The following is a 12,881-nucleotide window of genomic DNA, read 5'->3' on the forward strand; positions in this document are numbered from 1 at the left end:
GGTGAAGAATTGAGCCAATTAGAGAGAGATATTGATGAACCTCGTCCCTAGTAGCCGTCTTCTCGTATGGCTTGAGCTCTTCGGTCGTTATCGGGATCTGGGTGTTACGGGGTCAGCACTGTTGGCACAGGTGCTGGGCGTAATTGATGTAAATTGAGCTACAAAGAGTGTAAAGGGGAGACGTGTCTACATCGCTCCCTTTAGGAGTCGTGTCCGTGGCGCTCGCACGTGACTAGTCTGGCCATGCCAGATCTACACATCGGGGCGTAGCCCACATTAGCCCCTACTCCTCTCTGGCGCTGGTGCCCTTTTCCTGTTCCTGGTCCCCTACAACGATCGTAGGGCCGTCGTCTATAGGGTCTGGTGCCGTTACTATCGACGGGGCGTCGCCATTAGTCCTAGCCCGTAGTGGTCCGCGTATTCTCTTGCCCTGTATCTGCAGCTGTGGTTGTATTCCTTCGACTTGCCCCTGGATTTGGGCCGGCTGTGCTTCCGTTGCCACTCGTCGGTGCTGGTATGGTCCATCGTTTTCGAGAGCCGGGCCGTATCTCTGTTCGTACTTATCCAAGGCCGCTGTCTGTTGCATATTGTCTAAAGAGGTCCAGGTCGGGTCTTGCCAACCTTGCCAGCGTACAAGGACTTCCGCCTACGGCCGCGGCCGGTTCTCTTCCACCTAGCGCATAGTATTTCCTCTACTACTTGGTGAGCCTCCCGTCTACTTGGATAGATGGGGTTGAGCGTCTGTGCGTTGCTGACCAGGCATTGGGTCCGTCCCGCTCTCCGGAGTTGGTCGACGTGGAACCTATTATAGCAGCCCTCGGGAGGTCTGCTAGTTCAACCGTGTACGGGTCGAGTACCTTGCTTATCGTATACTTAGCGTGCAGCCAGTCGAACTTCTTCTTAGGTCGCTCTGACGCGTAGTTCCGTAAGTCAAGCCAAACCTTATCGCCTACTTCGAAGCGTTCTGCCGCGTTCCGTCGTCTGTTAGCGAAGCGTTCTTGTTGCTGCGTAGCTGTCGCCATTGATGCTTGGCAGAGGTCCGTAATCTGTTGTAGTTTGGTAACAAATTTCTTTGCCCTGGTTTCTGGCGAATGCTGAGGATACTCTTCCGCATATGCTTCCGTAACGAGGGGAACTGGTGACTTCGGCTCATAGCCGTGTATAGCGAAGAATGGGGACATCCCTATAGAGGTATTGACCCGACCGTTTAACGCCATCTGAGCCGCGGGAACCCACTTATCCCAGTCGTTCTGGTTCTGGTTAATCACGGCGCGGAGGTATGCCTGTACTTCTTGGTTCATCCTCTCAGGGCCTCCGTCGGTTTGGGGGTGGTACGCCGTGCTTAGCTGCTGGTCGATCCCCAGTAACTTGCACATGTGCCTCCAAAAGCGGCCTACCCAATTCGAGCCCCTATCGCTCGTTATAGCGTCGGGCCACCAGTGGTAGCGGGCGAAGCACCATAGAAAACGCTCTGCACATGCTTCCGCTTCCATCGTTGGCATCGGTTCGAGTATAACTTCCTTACTTAGCCGGTCCTTGATAACCCAGAGGCAGCGGTTACCGTTCGCAAGGGGGAGGTCCGTAATAAAGTCCATCTGTATCTGGCGGAAGAAGCGGTCCGGTACGGGTAGCGGTCTAAGTAGACCCCTTTTATGCTCGCGCCATATCTTCGTACGGCCGCAGACATCGCAGTTACGCAAGAAACGTCGGATATGCTGTTGCATTAGCGGCCAGTAGAAGTCCCTGGATACGGCTTCTATCGTCCCTTCCGTCCCGGGTGGCCTACTACATGGGAGTCATGAACCTTCTGGATTAAGGAGCCCTTAATTCGTTTAGCGACTCCTGCTCTAGCGGTGCTGCCTTGGCTGCTGCTTCTGTCGTGATCGGTGCGCCTGGCACCCATAAGCGGCCACGTAGTCGTAGGTGCCCCCGAGGATCAATAAAGCACTCGGCGACTTGTACCTTCAGCTTAAGCTTGGGGTCGAGGACCGAGATCCGTTTCGTACCGCGTTATAAACGCTTGTAAAGACTGGATCCTGGTTTGCCGTTTGCTGCCATAATTGTTGTAGCTCTGGGTCGTGGAAACCGTGTGTTCTTCTTCGCCTTCTCCCGCTTGAGTCGACGTTACTCCGACGTAGGTACGTAGGGCTGCTTCTGGAATAAGCTGCATATCTCGTGCTTCGTGATCCGCTTCGTTTGGTCGGTCCTGTTCGCGGCGAGAGCGCGTCTGGCACCACTGCTTCCCGTCCCGGACGGTACTGGAGCTGGAAGTTAAAACGCGAGAGATATTCAGCCCAACGTGCCTGCCTTTCCGAGAGCTGTTGGCGCGTCATGAAATACTCGAGGTTCTTATGGTCGGTAAGGATAACGAAGTTATCACAGCTTCGTAGCTCGGCTGACCATTGTTCGAGACAACGAATAATAGCGAGCATTTCCTTATCATGGATTGGGTAGTTGCGCTCAGCCGGTGATAGCTTCTGCGAGTGGAACGCTACTGGCTTGCGTTGTCCGTCGACTTCCTGCGTAAGTGTGCCCAAGCGCCCAGCCGCTACAGTCTGCTTCTACGAAGGTTGGCCTCTCGAAATCCCATTGAGTAAGAATAGGGCGTTCGTAAATAGCGTCTTTAGTGTCTGGAACGCCATATCGTGCTCGTCCGTCCACTTGAACTTAGTCCCCTTTCCTGTTAGTGCTGTTAGGGGTGCAGTTATTTCCGAGGCTTGCGGTATAAATATCCGGTAGTAGTTAACGAATCCTAGAAAACTGCGCACCCCCTTCTGGGTAACGGGGACTGCCCACTCGACTATTGCTCGTATCTTGTCGGGATCTGCCTGAATGCCAATTCCTGCGTGAATAATGAATCCTAGGTACTTAATCCGCTTGACTCCAAATTCGCATTTCTCCGGGTCTAGGTGTAGTCCATGCTCGGCGAGGCGTTCTAAAACTAACCGTACCTTCCGGAAATGGTCTTCTCTGCTCGCTCGAATAGATAAGTATATCGTCCATATAAGCAGAGGCGAACTCGTCGAGGTAGTCTCGTAGGATACCGTTAATATACCGCTGGAAGGTTGCTGGCGCGCCACTTAGCCCGAACGGGGTAACCATCCATTCGAAGAGACCGTACCGGGTGCGGAACGCTGTCTTCCACTCGTCTCCTTCTGCAACCCGTACTTTATGGAACGCTTGTACCACGTCGACCTTAGTGAACCACTTCGCATCTTTTAGGTTGCGAAGTGTGTCCCTATTAGAGGAAGGGGTAACGGTCCGACTTAGTGATTGCGTTCAACGCTCTGTAGTCACAACAGAATCGCAGCCCGCCACCTGGTTTCCTCACAAACAGGACTGGAGCTGCTGCTTCTGAACTGCTTGCACGGATAAATCCTTTATCCACTAGGTCTCGTAGAGTCTTCTTAAGAACCAGGAGTTCCTCTCGTGACATACCGTATAGTGCTCCATACGGTAGTGGTAACTGCTGGCCATTCGGGTCCTCCTTGATTCTGATTTCGTGGTCTATGCCTGGCTTATGAGGATTCAGCTTATCAGCTTCCTTCTTCATAAATAGAGGCAGTAAATCGTGGAACCGCTGGGGTATCGTTCGGCGTAGCTCTGCTTCTGACATGGGTTTCTTTGGTGATAACGCCCTTTCGATATCCTTCATGCTGATAGCGAAAATCGCCGTGGCAGCTGCCTCTCTTCCTTCCTGCTTGCGGATCCTTTCAAAGTAACCCACAAAGGTACTGGCTAGTACGTGCTTTGCTTCTTCGAACTCCTTGGCTTTCGCAGAATATTCTCCTTCCCGAGGTGATCTACCCAGTCTTGTGTAGGTTCATGCCATAGTCGTTTCTCGTGGGGCACTGAGTACGACTTTGTGTGGCATAACCAGGGTTTTCCTAGGATTAGGGGGAATTCCAATCGGGGCACCACGTAGGCACAGATCGTCTGTATGTGGCCGTTGACCTCCATTGATAGCCATACGAGGCCCCTAATCGTTGCTCCTTCCATTGCCCCTGATGCTCCTGTAATAGCTCGCGGTGCTATTTCCACTATAGGAACTTCCAACTTTTCGACGACTTCTTCGTCAACCGCGGCGTAGCACTGGCATCCTCGTCTACGAGTGAGGAGAAGAGATTGGTCCTATTGATAATGCTTCGAATTATTGTAGGACCAACTTCCATTTTTCCTGAGAACTTCTCTTCTTTTGCCACTGCTCCGTTCTTTGGCCTCGAGACCCGTCTTTGTTTCGAGGCTACGCATTTCCCGAGAGGGATGGGGTCTCGCTAAGTCCTGACTCTTCCTCACTAGAGTCGTTACCATCATCTTCCAGCAAGGGCATGATCCTAGCGGTGCGGACTTTTACATCCCTCGACCGGCTAGGGTCCTGTCCTGGCGAGTAGGGGCAAGCGGCAATGAAATGGGTGTTGTCGCCGCAGCGGAGACAACGACCCTCGTCACGGCGTTTATTCCGTTCGTCCTCGGATACCCACCTCGCCCGTTGCTTCCGTCCTGACCTAGGCTGGAAGCGAACCGTCTTGCTCGTTCCACTTGACCCCTGGCCGTTCGCCCGTCCTCTCTGACCCTGCCCCTGAGTGCGTGTAACCGTCATTATTACGTCGCCGTCATGGTCGCGTGCGTCACGTGCGTTCTGCTCGGCGGGTAACGTTGCTGACGGTGCCGGGGTGTTGTCGTTACCGGCGACCTGGATGTTGCCGATGCCTGATGCCTGCCCTTGGTCACGTTGCCCGCGGGAGCCCTGCTTCCTCTGCAACGCCTTAAACTTCGCGGTGTGCTCGAACGCCCAAGCAATCGGGTGTAGACGTTGATGTACTCGTTGTAGTCCTTCGGCATGATAACCGGGACTAGTTGCTCACGGAGAGCAGGAGAGATCGAGTTCCGTAGCCATGCGAGCTTGGAAGCATTATCCCAGCTCGCGCCGCCCGCTTTGGTCAATGTTTCCTCGAATTCAGGAGGAACTTCCCAAACTCTTGGCTGTCTCGTTGAATGAGGGTGCGCAGCCTGTCCTGCGCCCTCTCTGTCTGCTGCACGCTGCCGAACGTCTGGGCTAGGTGCGAGAAGAATTTCCGGGGGTCTGGGTTGCCCTTCGCGCTCTCTTGCCTCCAAAAACCCTCGACTCTCCTCATCATCTGATCCGGCAAGGTCTGCAGGATCTCGTACCACACGACGTTGTTATTGCCGTTTAGGCCCTCCTCTTCGTCGGTATTGTACTTAAATACCAGACGGTCGAGGTAGAAGTGGAAGGACTCGGGTTGACCGTTCCACTTCGGCCAAGTCATCGGCTTGCGCTTCTTGCCACGGTCCATTTCCTGGGCTGCTTCCGGCCTCGGTTCGACGGGTAAGATCGCCGGGGTACTGAGCACCCCCGGGCTGGGTGTCAACGGTGGCGCTGCTAGGCCTAGCCCGGTGAACATCTTCCGCAGTTCTTCGTCTCCCGCGATCCCAGATAAGATCTGCAAGAGCTCTTGCTCCTTCCCTCCATCGGCTCGTTGCGCCGCCGGTCGCGGTGCCCTGCATAACTACTATTGTCCTCCATCTTGTTCGTCCGTCTCGTCGTCCGATCGATCGTCCGTCTCGTCGTTTAGCCTATCGCCTGTCTTGCTGTCTGTCCTGCTGACTGTCCTGCTGACTGTCCTGCTGTCTGTCCTGCTGTCTGTCCTGCTGTCTGTCCTGCTGTCTGTCCTTCTGTCTGTCCTGTCTTTTGTTAACTGGTAGCTCAATATGTTACGGGGTCAGCACTGTTGGCACAGGTGCTGGGCGTAATTGATGTAAATTGAGCTACAAAGAGTGTAAAGGGGAGACGTGTCTACATCGCTCCCTTTAGGAGTCGTGTCCGTGGCGCTCGCACGTGACTAGTCTGGCCATGCCAGATCTACACATCGGGGCGTAGCCCCTTACACTGGGGCACGCCAAGGATCTGATCATCGTCCTCAATGTGGAATTTCTTGGCCATCTTCGAGAGATACGAGGCTTGAGCGAGCCAAAGCTTCTTCTGGGCCCTATCCCTGATGACTTCAATCCCTAGGAACCAGCGAAGTTCCCCCATGTGGTTGATGGTATATTCCTTCATAATGGCAGCGTGAAGTTCTTCCCATTCGGCCTTCTTTTCTTTTGGATACATCATCACGATGTCATCCACAAAGAAGAAGATGATGACTCCTTTATAAGTCATCACGCAGGCATCTTCGACGAGTTGTTGAGCGCCCAGCTTCTTGAAGAAGCCGAGAGCCTCAAACCACAGCCTTGGAGCGATTCGAAGCCCGTATAGTCCCTTGAGAAGCTTCAAGCATAGCCCAGGCTCAAGGTAGCCTGGTGGCATCTGACAATAGATGGCATGCTTGAGCTTATTATACAGAAACGCTGTTTTCACATCGTACTGTTCTGTTTCAAGGTCTTCAAGACAGCAGAGGGCCATTAACACTCTGAAGGTTCTTGCTCGTAGTGTGGCCGCGTATGTGTCCTCGTTGTCTTCCGGCTGCTGGTCTCCACGGACCACAAGTCGGGCTTTAAAGCGAGTGACGTAGCCCTGCTCATCCAGTTTATATGCATATACCCATCGCAACGGGATTATGAAGTGGCCGGCTTCTTCAACCATCTTTCTGGCCACCTTGGTCCACGTTTCGAGCTTCATCTGGTCCTCAATTTCACGCCCCATCCCCATTATCCATTGGGAGGCGTATTCCGAAGCCATCGCGGCTTTAAAGGAGGTTGGCACAGGAGGCATATCCTCAACGTGAAGCCTGTGCTTCGAGGCATTAGCAATGATGTTATTGATGAAGGCCTTCTTCGGCTTCCTCTGTCTCTTGCCCTCAAGCACATTGGCGGGTTTATCCCTGAGACTTGTCCTCGCCTTGCGGGGTCGTTTTCAGGTTGTGATTGTGACTCTGGGGTCGGGCTCTCCCACCCCCAGAGACAGCTCCTCGAATTCTGACCATTGTGGCTCTTCGAGCGCACCACCCCGGATCGACAGGCGGCTCATTCAATCGCTCATTCAATACGTCTAGGATCGGCGTGCCTAATGATACCTGAGGCTCCGGGTCGGTCCGCGTAGGGCTCGAGATAATGCTTGAGTTTTCCACCTCCGGGTCCTGACTCCCGTGGTGTGTGACCTCCTGCTGGGTCACGCTAGTGGTGACAGAGCTTGGTGGGGAGGGCGAGGTTTCTTCCTCCACCCTACTGTTTGAAGTGCTTGGAGGCGAAATATAGGCACTGTCCGTTGTAGCCCTCATCGAAGTCTTCAAATTCGGTGCTTCTTGTGTCGCCTCGTCTGCAGAGGGTGCCGCAATTGACTCCGAGGTGTACGGCGTCATTCCGTCATCTGTCTCATCATCGGAGTAATTGCGCACTCCTGCTTCCTCTATGTCTTCGTCGTCAGGGACGTCTATCGCCACCATTTGACGAAGAACATCGTATGTATAGACCTGGAAGGCTTCCGCGTCTTCTTCCTCTTCGGATCGTACATTGTTGACTCATCAAATTGTACATTCGCCGAGACCATCAGTTTGGTCTGGCGGATCGAGGGTATCCACACGACATATTGATGGGTCGATCTGTAGCCCACCAGGTAACCGATATGAGCTCTCTGCTCAAGCGGGGACTGCGTCTTATGTGACTTTACATGCTCCAACGCAGTGATTGTCATTGGGTAGGCCACACAGCCGAAGACACGCAGGTGATTTATGCTCGGCTGGACTCGCTTGATGTGGCCGTATAGAGGGTTGTGGTCCCTCATATAGGTCCACCATCGTTCGTGTGGGCTTCTCCAGCTATGATCAGATCCTTTAAGTGGCGTACGGTTGAGCAAATACACTGCTGTGCGGTAGGTCTCGGTCCAGAGCTCCTCCGGGATGCGGGAGTCCAGGTTCATAAGCCGGGCCCTTTCTTTGACCACGGCCCCGACCTTTCTGCATGCCCATTCTGCGTGGGCGTGGATGGAGCTGACTGGAAGACCCGAATGCCCAATCCTTCGATGAATTTGACTAGCTCCTTTGTTAGAAGGGCTTTTTCTCCGTCAGAAGCCAGGTTGATCAGTTTTATCCCGTACTGAGTTTCTAGCATTGATGTTAGCTTCTTGAAGGCATCTCGACCTCGGTTTTGCTCTTCAACGCGTAATAAAACCTCATCCTGGTCGTTATGCATGTGAAGAGCGCAAAGTACTTTTCACCCCCGAATCCGGCCACCGGGCCTGGGTGTAAGTCGAAGCTAAATTGAGCTCCGGCCCTCTGGGTCGTAAAGTGGGCTCTCACGGGAGACCTGCCTCTTTGCCTTGCCTGTTGCGCAGACCTCGCATTCACACGTGGCCGGTCCCCCCATCTTGGTTAGGTGGCTAAGGGGTTCTGGCCCCGGATGTCCTAGCCGTCTGTGCCAAAGGTCTGCTTGCCCACCCATTGGTGGCTTAGGAGCCCTGCTTGTGACAAAGACGCTGTGTTGGGGCCGCTTTGAGAGGCTTGCAATAACGTATTGGTCTTCAATTTCTTGCAGACTGACCAGAGTGCGCCCTGTGGGCTCATGGTAGAGTGTGCCGTTAACCTGGTTCCAATAGATCTTCGCAACAATCCCTGACGAGCTGAGAACACACTTGTTGGCATCTCTGGGATGTAGTAGCTGCTCTCAAGCTTCAAATTGATCCTGTTTTTCACTGGGATAACGGCCATGCCTACCCCTTGACTTGGAGGAGTTTTCTCCTGCCCGGACTTCTTCTGACGATCCCCAGGTGAAGGTATCCTCATCGAACCATCGTAGGTCGTTAAAGACATGTACGCTAGCCCCTGAATCATAGATGGCCTTGTCCTCGAGAGAGTCTTCACTCGTATTAGTGCTATGCACGTGCGACACTGTATTAGCCTGTTTGCTCGAGTTGTTGTTATTCTGCGGGACTGTGATGTCTTTGGCTTTTGGCTTCCACTCCATGGCTTTGGTCTTGTCCAAGGGGTTCTCCTTAAGGTGCTGGTTGATGGCCTCCTTAAGGTGGTCCTGGGAATCCATCCTTCGGGGGTCTTTCTGGAACATCGCTCTAAAGGTCCAGCAGCTTTCCCACCACTCATCCTTTTGACCCAGTGTTGCTTACATGCCGGGCACTTGTGTGACCCTCTGGGCCATTCCTAGTCCTCTGATCAGATGATCTTGGAGCGTTGTTTGCGTTGTTGACCCCCTTTAAAGTCGGCAATCAGGGTGCGCAAAGGGGTTGCTGGGAGTCCTGTTCTCTCCAGGAGTGCGTCCAGCAGCCTAATCGTCATGGGCCAGCTAGGGTCCCATTCTTCGGTCCCTTTGAGGAAGTCCTGACGAATCTTTGTGTCATTAATAGTCGAGACCGCTAGGTCTCTTGAATCCAGGATGACTTGGTCCAGTTGCTCTGCCCAGGCCTTCCAGTCCCGGGTTCCTTTCTTGTTGATGATTTGATGATACCTTTCATCGATAAGGTTCTTTCTTCCTCCGCTGAGGGGAGAACCTTCTGTTTGAGTTCTTGATCTTGTCCCGGGCGTCAGCTGTATCAGGTCTCGCCCTGGAGCCCTCACTGATGGACTTCTTGATCACCTCCTCGATCTGCATCATGGCTTTTCTCTAGCCTTGAAGCGGTCCAATTGATCCTGGAAGGTCTTCTTTGTACCTAAAGAGGTCCTTGGCATCTTGAAGCTTCTCATTGAAGTCTTCCCTTGCTGCCTTATACTTATTTTCTTCGTTGGGAAAGCTTCCTCAGGGGGCCTCTGCCCTACCTTCTCGAGTAGCTCTTCCCAGCTAGGCCTCAGGGGCTCCTCGAGCACCACGGTCCCTTCTGGGTTAACGTACTCCCAGATGTGGTGCGTTTGAGCCCATGATTTGATACCCTAATCCATGGGGTCCAGTCAAGGCTTTCCTTGAGTGTGGTGATGTACACCTCCCCTTCTGATATTGGGGCCTAGTGTCATCGTGTGTTTTACCTCCTGCGAGGGATGCACGCGTCACGTTGACTCTGCGTAGTTGTGGGTGTTGCCCTGAATTTTGCTCTCTTCCTCGCGTCAACCCCAAGGGTGAAGGATATATGGTGCGTTGAGATTCGTGATAGCCTCACAGTTGGTAGAGGAATGCGAAGGATAAAGAGCACCGCAAACTGGCTCATAACTCTCAGCAAGCTGAGAGCGCGGGCGGAAGGATAAGGGCAGGCACAATTGAGTCCAAACGATGATGCATGTTTTTATCTATCTGTGCGACATTGAGGGGTATTTATACGAATAGATACCAATCTGGGACCCGTGGTGGCCCTGAATCAGTGCCAATTCCCGTGTATCCCGATTAGGGCAATGTTCCTCTACTGTATCGATACCTGACTCAAGTCCTTGTGTCTGACCTGCCTCTTTCACCGGAGTTTATACGTGTGCGGATTAGACCGTCAGTCTGCTCCCTCTGACAGAGACCATTTAAAAATCCACGGTATTACGAAGGAATCTCACCACGCTCGAATTAATGGATACGGCCGCGCCATTGGTGGAGGAGATTATACAGAGGCAGACGCATGGAGCGGTCGACCTAGGCAGAGAGCAAGACTCACGGCAAAGGAGTCTATCCGCCGGTGGTTTGTAAAACACCGACAACCCTTCTCTGTTGTCGAGACTCCTGCTTTTCAAGAGATGTTCTTGGCTCACAACACAACATGTGTGTACAGGAGTCGTATAACGTTACGCAATCATATATATACAGACTTTGTCGAACGCAGGGAGAAGCTGAAGATTGAGCTTGAGTACAATTGTGCCACCATCTCGTTCACCCTTGATATCTGGACAGCACCGAATCGGGTGCCCATTTTCGCCATTATTGCGCACTGGATTACACCGGAGTTTGAGGAGAGAGGAAGTTATTGAGTTTATTGAGCTCAAAAGATCTCACACTGGCAAACAATTAGCTGAGATAGTTGAGAGGACGCTTGAGGAGCTCAGGCTCAAGCCTAAGCTTCTCGCCATTACGGGAGACAACGCCGGCAATAACGGCACGCTCTGTCAGTCTTTGTACGATTCTCTCAAGACCAAATTCGACGACAAGGTGAGCCCAATAGGAGGCCCTGCATGCGCTTTCACGGCAGGAAGAGTTGGATCCGCTGTCTAGCTCATATTACCTCGCTCATTTGTGAGGGCGTCTTGCAAGATCTCAAAGCAGGCACAGCGAAGGAAGCCAAGAAGATGCTTGACAAGTGGGACGAAGAGAATAAAAGCAACAACTACACCATTCCGGGAGACTCTAGTCGAAGTGGATTGCCAAAATCCGCCTCCTCAATCTCTGGATGTTGAGATCCGGGTCTAGGAGCAAGACTTCAAAAGCATGCCGCGCACGCACTACCGGAAGCCAACCTACGATGTCGACACTCGCTGGAATTCGGCCTACGACATGATTGACCAATTCCTCGAGCTTGAGGCAGAGTATACTGAGTTCGTTGATACTCACCCGCAAGTCAAGTGCCTCCTGCCCTTATCAGAAGAGATTGTCGCTCTCTATCAACTGCGGAAGGTTCTGAAGCCGTTTAAAGACCACACTCTGAAAGTCTCCGAAGTTATGCCGCCGATCTCACAAAGTCTCGATATCTATTGGGATTTGGAAGCTCTCCTTGATGATGTAGTCGAAGGAGTTGGCGACTTTACAGACCTTGATATGTCCATTCGAGACGCCTTCTCGAAGGGCAAAGCAAAACACGTTACTTATATGAAGAAGCTTGACGATCAAATGATGCTATTCGCAGCTCACATCCTGGATCCGCGTTATAAAACTCACCAATTGGAAATGATGATACCGGATCAATACTCTGAGATTATGGCTAAAGTCAAGAAGTATTTCAAAACGGAGTGGCTGGAGCTAGCAGCATTGAATGCCACAAACTCAACTATGAGCCAATCCAGACCAGCTGAGCGTCCTCAAGGAGTCTCCATTGCGCAATGGAGAGCCATCCAAATGAAGAAGGCGAGGGAGGCGGAGACGGGCGCGGCGATCCCTATTTCGGAGCTTGAACGGTGGCTTGCAGCTCCTCGAATAGAGTTCGACGAGTCTATTGCAAAGTCTCCAGACTTCCTACTGAAGTGGTGGAAAGAACACAAGGTCGAGTGGCCACTTTTGGCTGCGGCGGCGCGTGATCTTCTCTCTGTCTCTGGCTCTGAAGTTGACGTGGAACGCCTCTTCAGCGGTTGTAGAGACGAATTCGGTATCCGCCGTCACGCCTTGAAGGCAGATACGGTGCGAGTACTAACACTTTTACGGAGTGCTTATACTCAGGAAGATAAGATCGATCAGGCGTTGATCAAGGCGGCCATGGAGTATGACATCCTGCCCTTTGCCAATAGTATTATTTGGAGACCAGACCACATTCCGGGCAAGCTGGAAGATGGTATGTATGGATATACCCTCATTATATATGTAGGTATATGCTAATCTGTGTTCAGGCGAGAATCCTCCTCAACCTCTTCCTCCCACCGAGGCTCCCACCGAACCCCCTACCCCCAAACCTCCTGCATCCCAAGCCGATAAGTCTGCGATATCAACCCCCTGTCTAGATACAATGGAGGCTTCGGAGGATTGGGGCTCTAAGAGTGTAGCCGTGTACAGTGGCGGATTCGAACGCGTTGTACCGACGTATTTTGAGGATTCGGCAGAGCTTTGAAAGTGCTTATTTTCAGTCGATTTGCCTAGGACAGGCGGATCAGTATTTATGTAAGTTAATTTTTGTAGTATTCGGGATTATCGACTTCTTAGAAGGCTATAACTTAAAACTATATACTACTTATTGGCGTTTTGAGGCATCTTTGCAATCGCTCAGGTACACACCAAATTCACTTCGTTTAGGGATCCTTCAAACCATTCATGAATGGCCTGAATTGGCCCAAACCCAACTTGAATCGCGAAAATTGGAGCTTGAA

The 12,881-nt window shown here is 52.4% G+C and overlaps 2 protein-coding genes across 2 annotated transcripts; both read right to left on the reverse strand.

Moving 5' to 3' along the window:
- Positions 1 to 695: 695 nt before the first annotated feature.
- Positions 696 to 1,493, reverse strand: HRG_01079 (integrase core domain-containing protein; the record flags this gene model as incomplete). Its single annotated transcript, XM_044859550.1, has 1 exon — positions 696 to 1,493. The coding sequence occupies one exon, from the start codon at positions 1,491 to 1,493 to the stop codon at positions 696 to 698; it is 798 nt and encodes a 265-aa protein (XP_044725950.1).
- A 4,388-nt stretch (positions 1,494 to 5,881) lies between these two features.
- HRG_01080 (reverse transcriptase (RNA-dependent DNA polymerase) domain-containing protein) lies at positions 5,882 to 6,670 on the reverse strand (the record flags this gene model as incomplete). Its single annotated transcript, XM_044859551.1, has 2 exons — positions 5,882 to 6,328; positions 6,380 to 6,670. 2 exons carry the CDS (start codon positions 6,668 to 6,670, stop codon positions 5,882 to 5,884), a joined length of 738 nt encoding a protein of 245 aa, XP_044725951.1.
- Positions 6,671 to 12,881: the final 6,211 nt, after the last annotated feature.

This window comes from Hirsutella rhossiliensis, assembly GCF_020360975.1.
Source record: "Hirsutella rhossiliensis strain HR02 chromosome Unknown scaffold00001, whole genome shotgun sequence".
In the NCBI taxonomy this organism is placed as follows: domain Eukaryota; kingdom Fungi; phylum Ascomycota; class Sordariomycetes; order Hypocreales; family Ophiocordycipitaceae; genus Hirsutella; species Hirsutella rhossiliensis.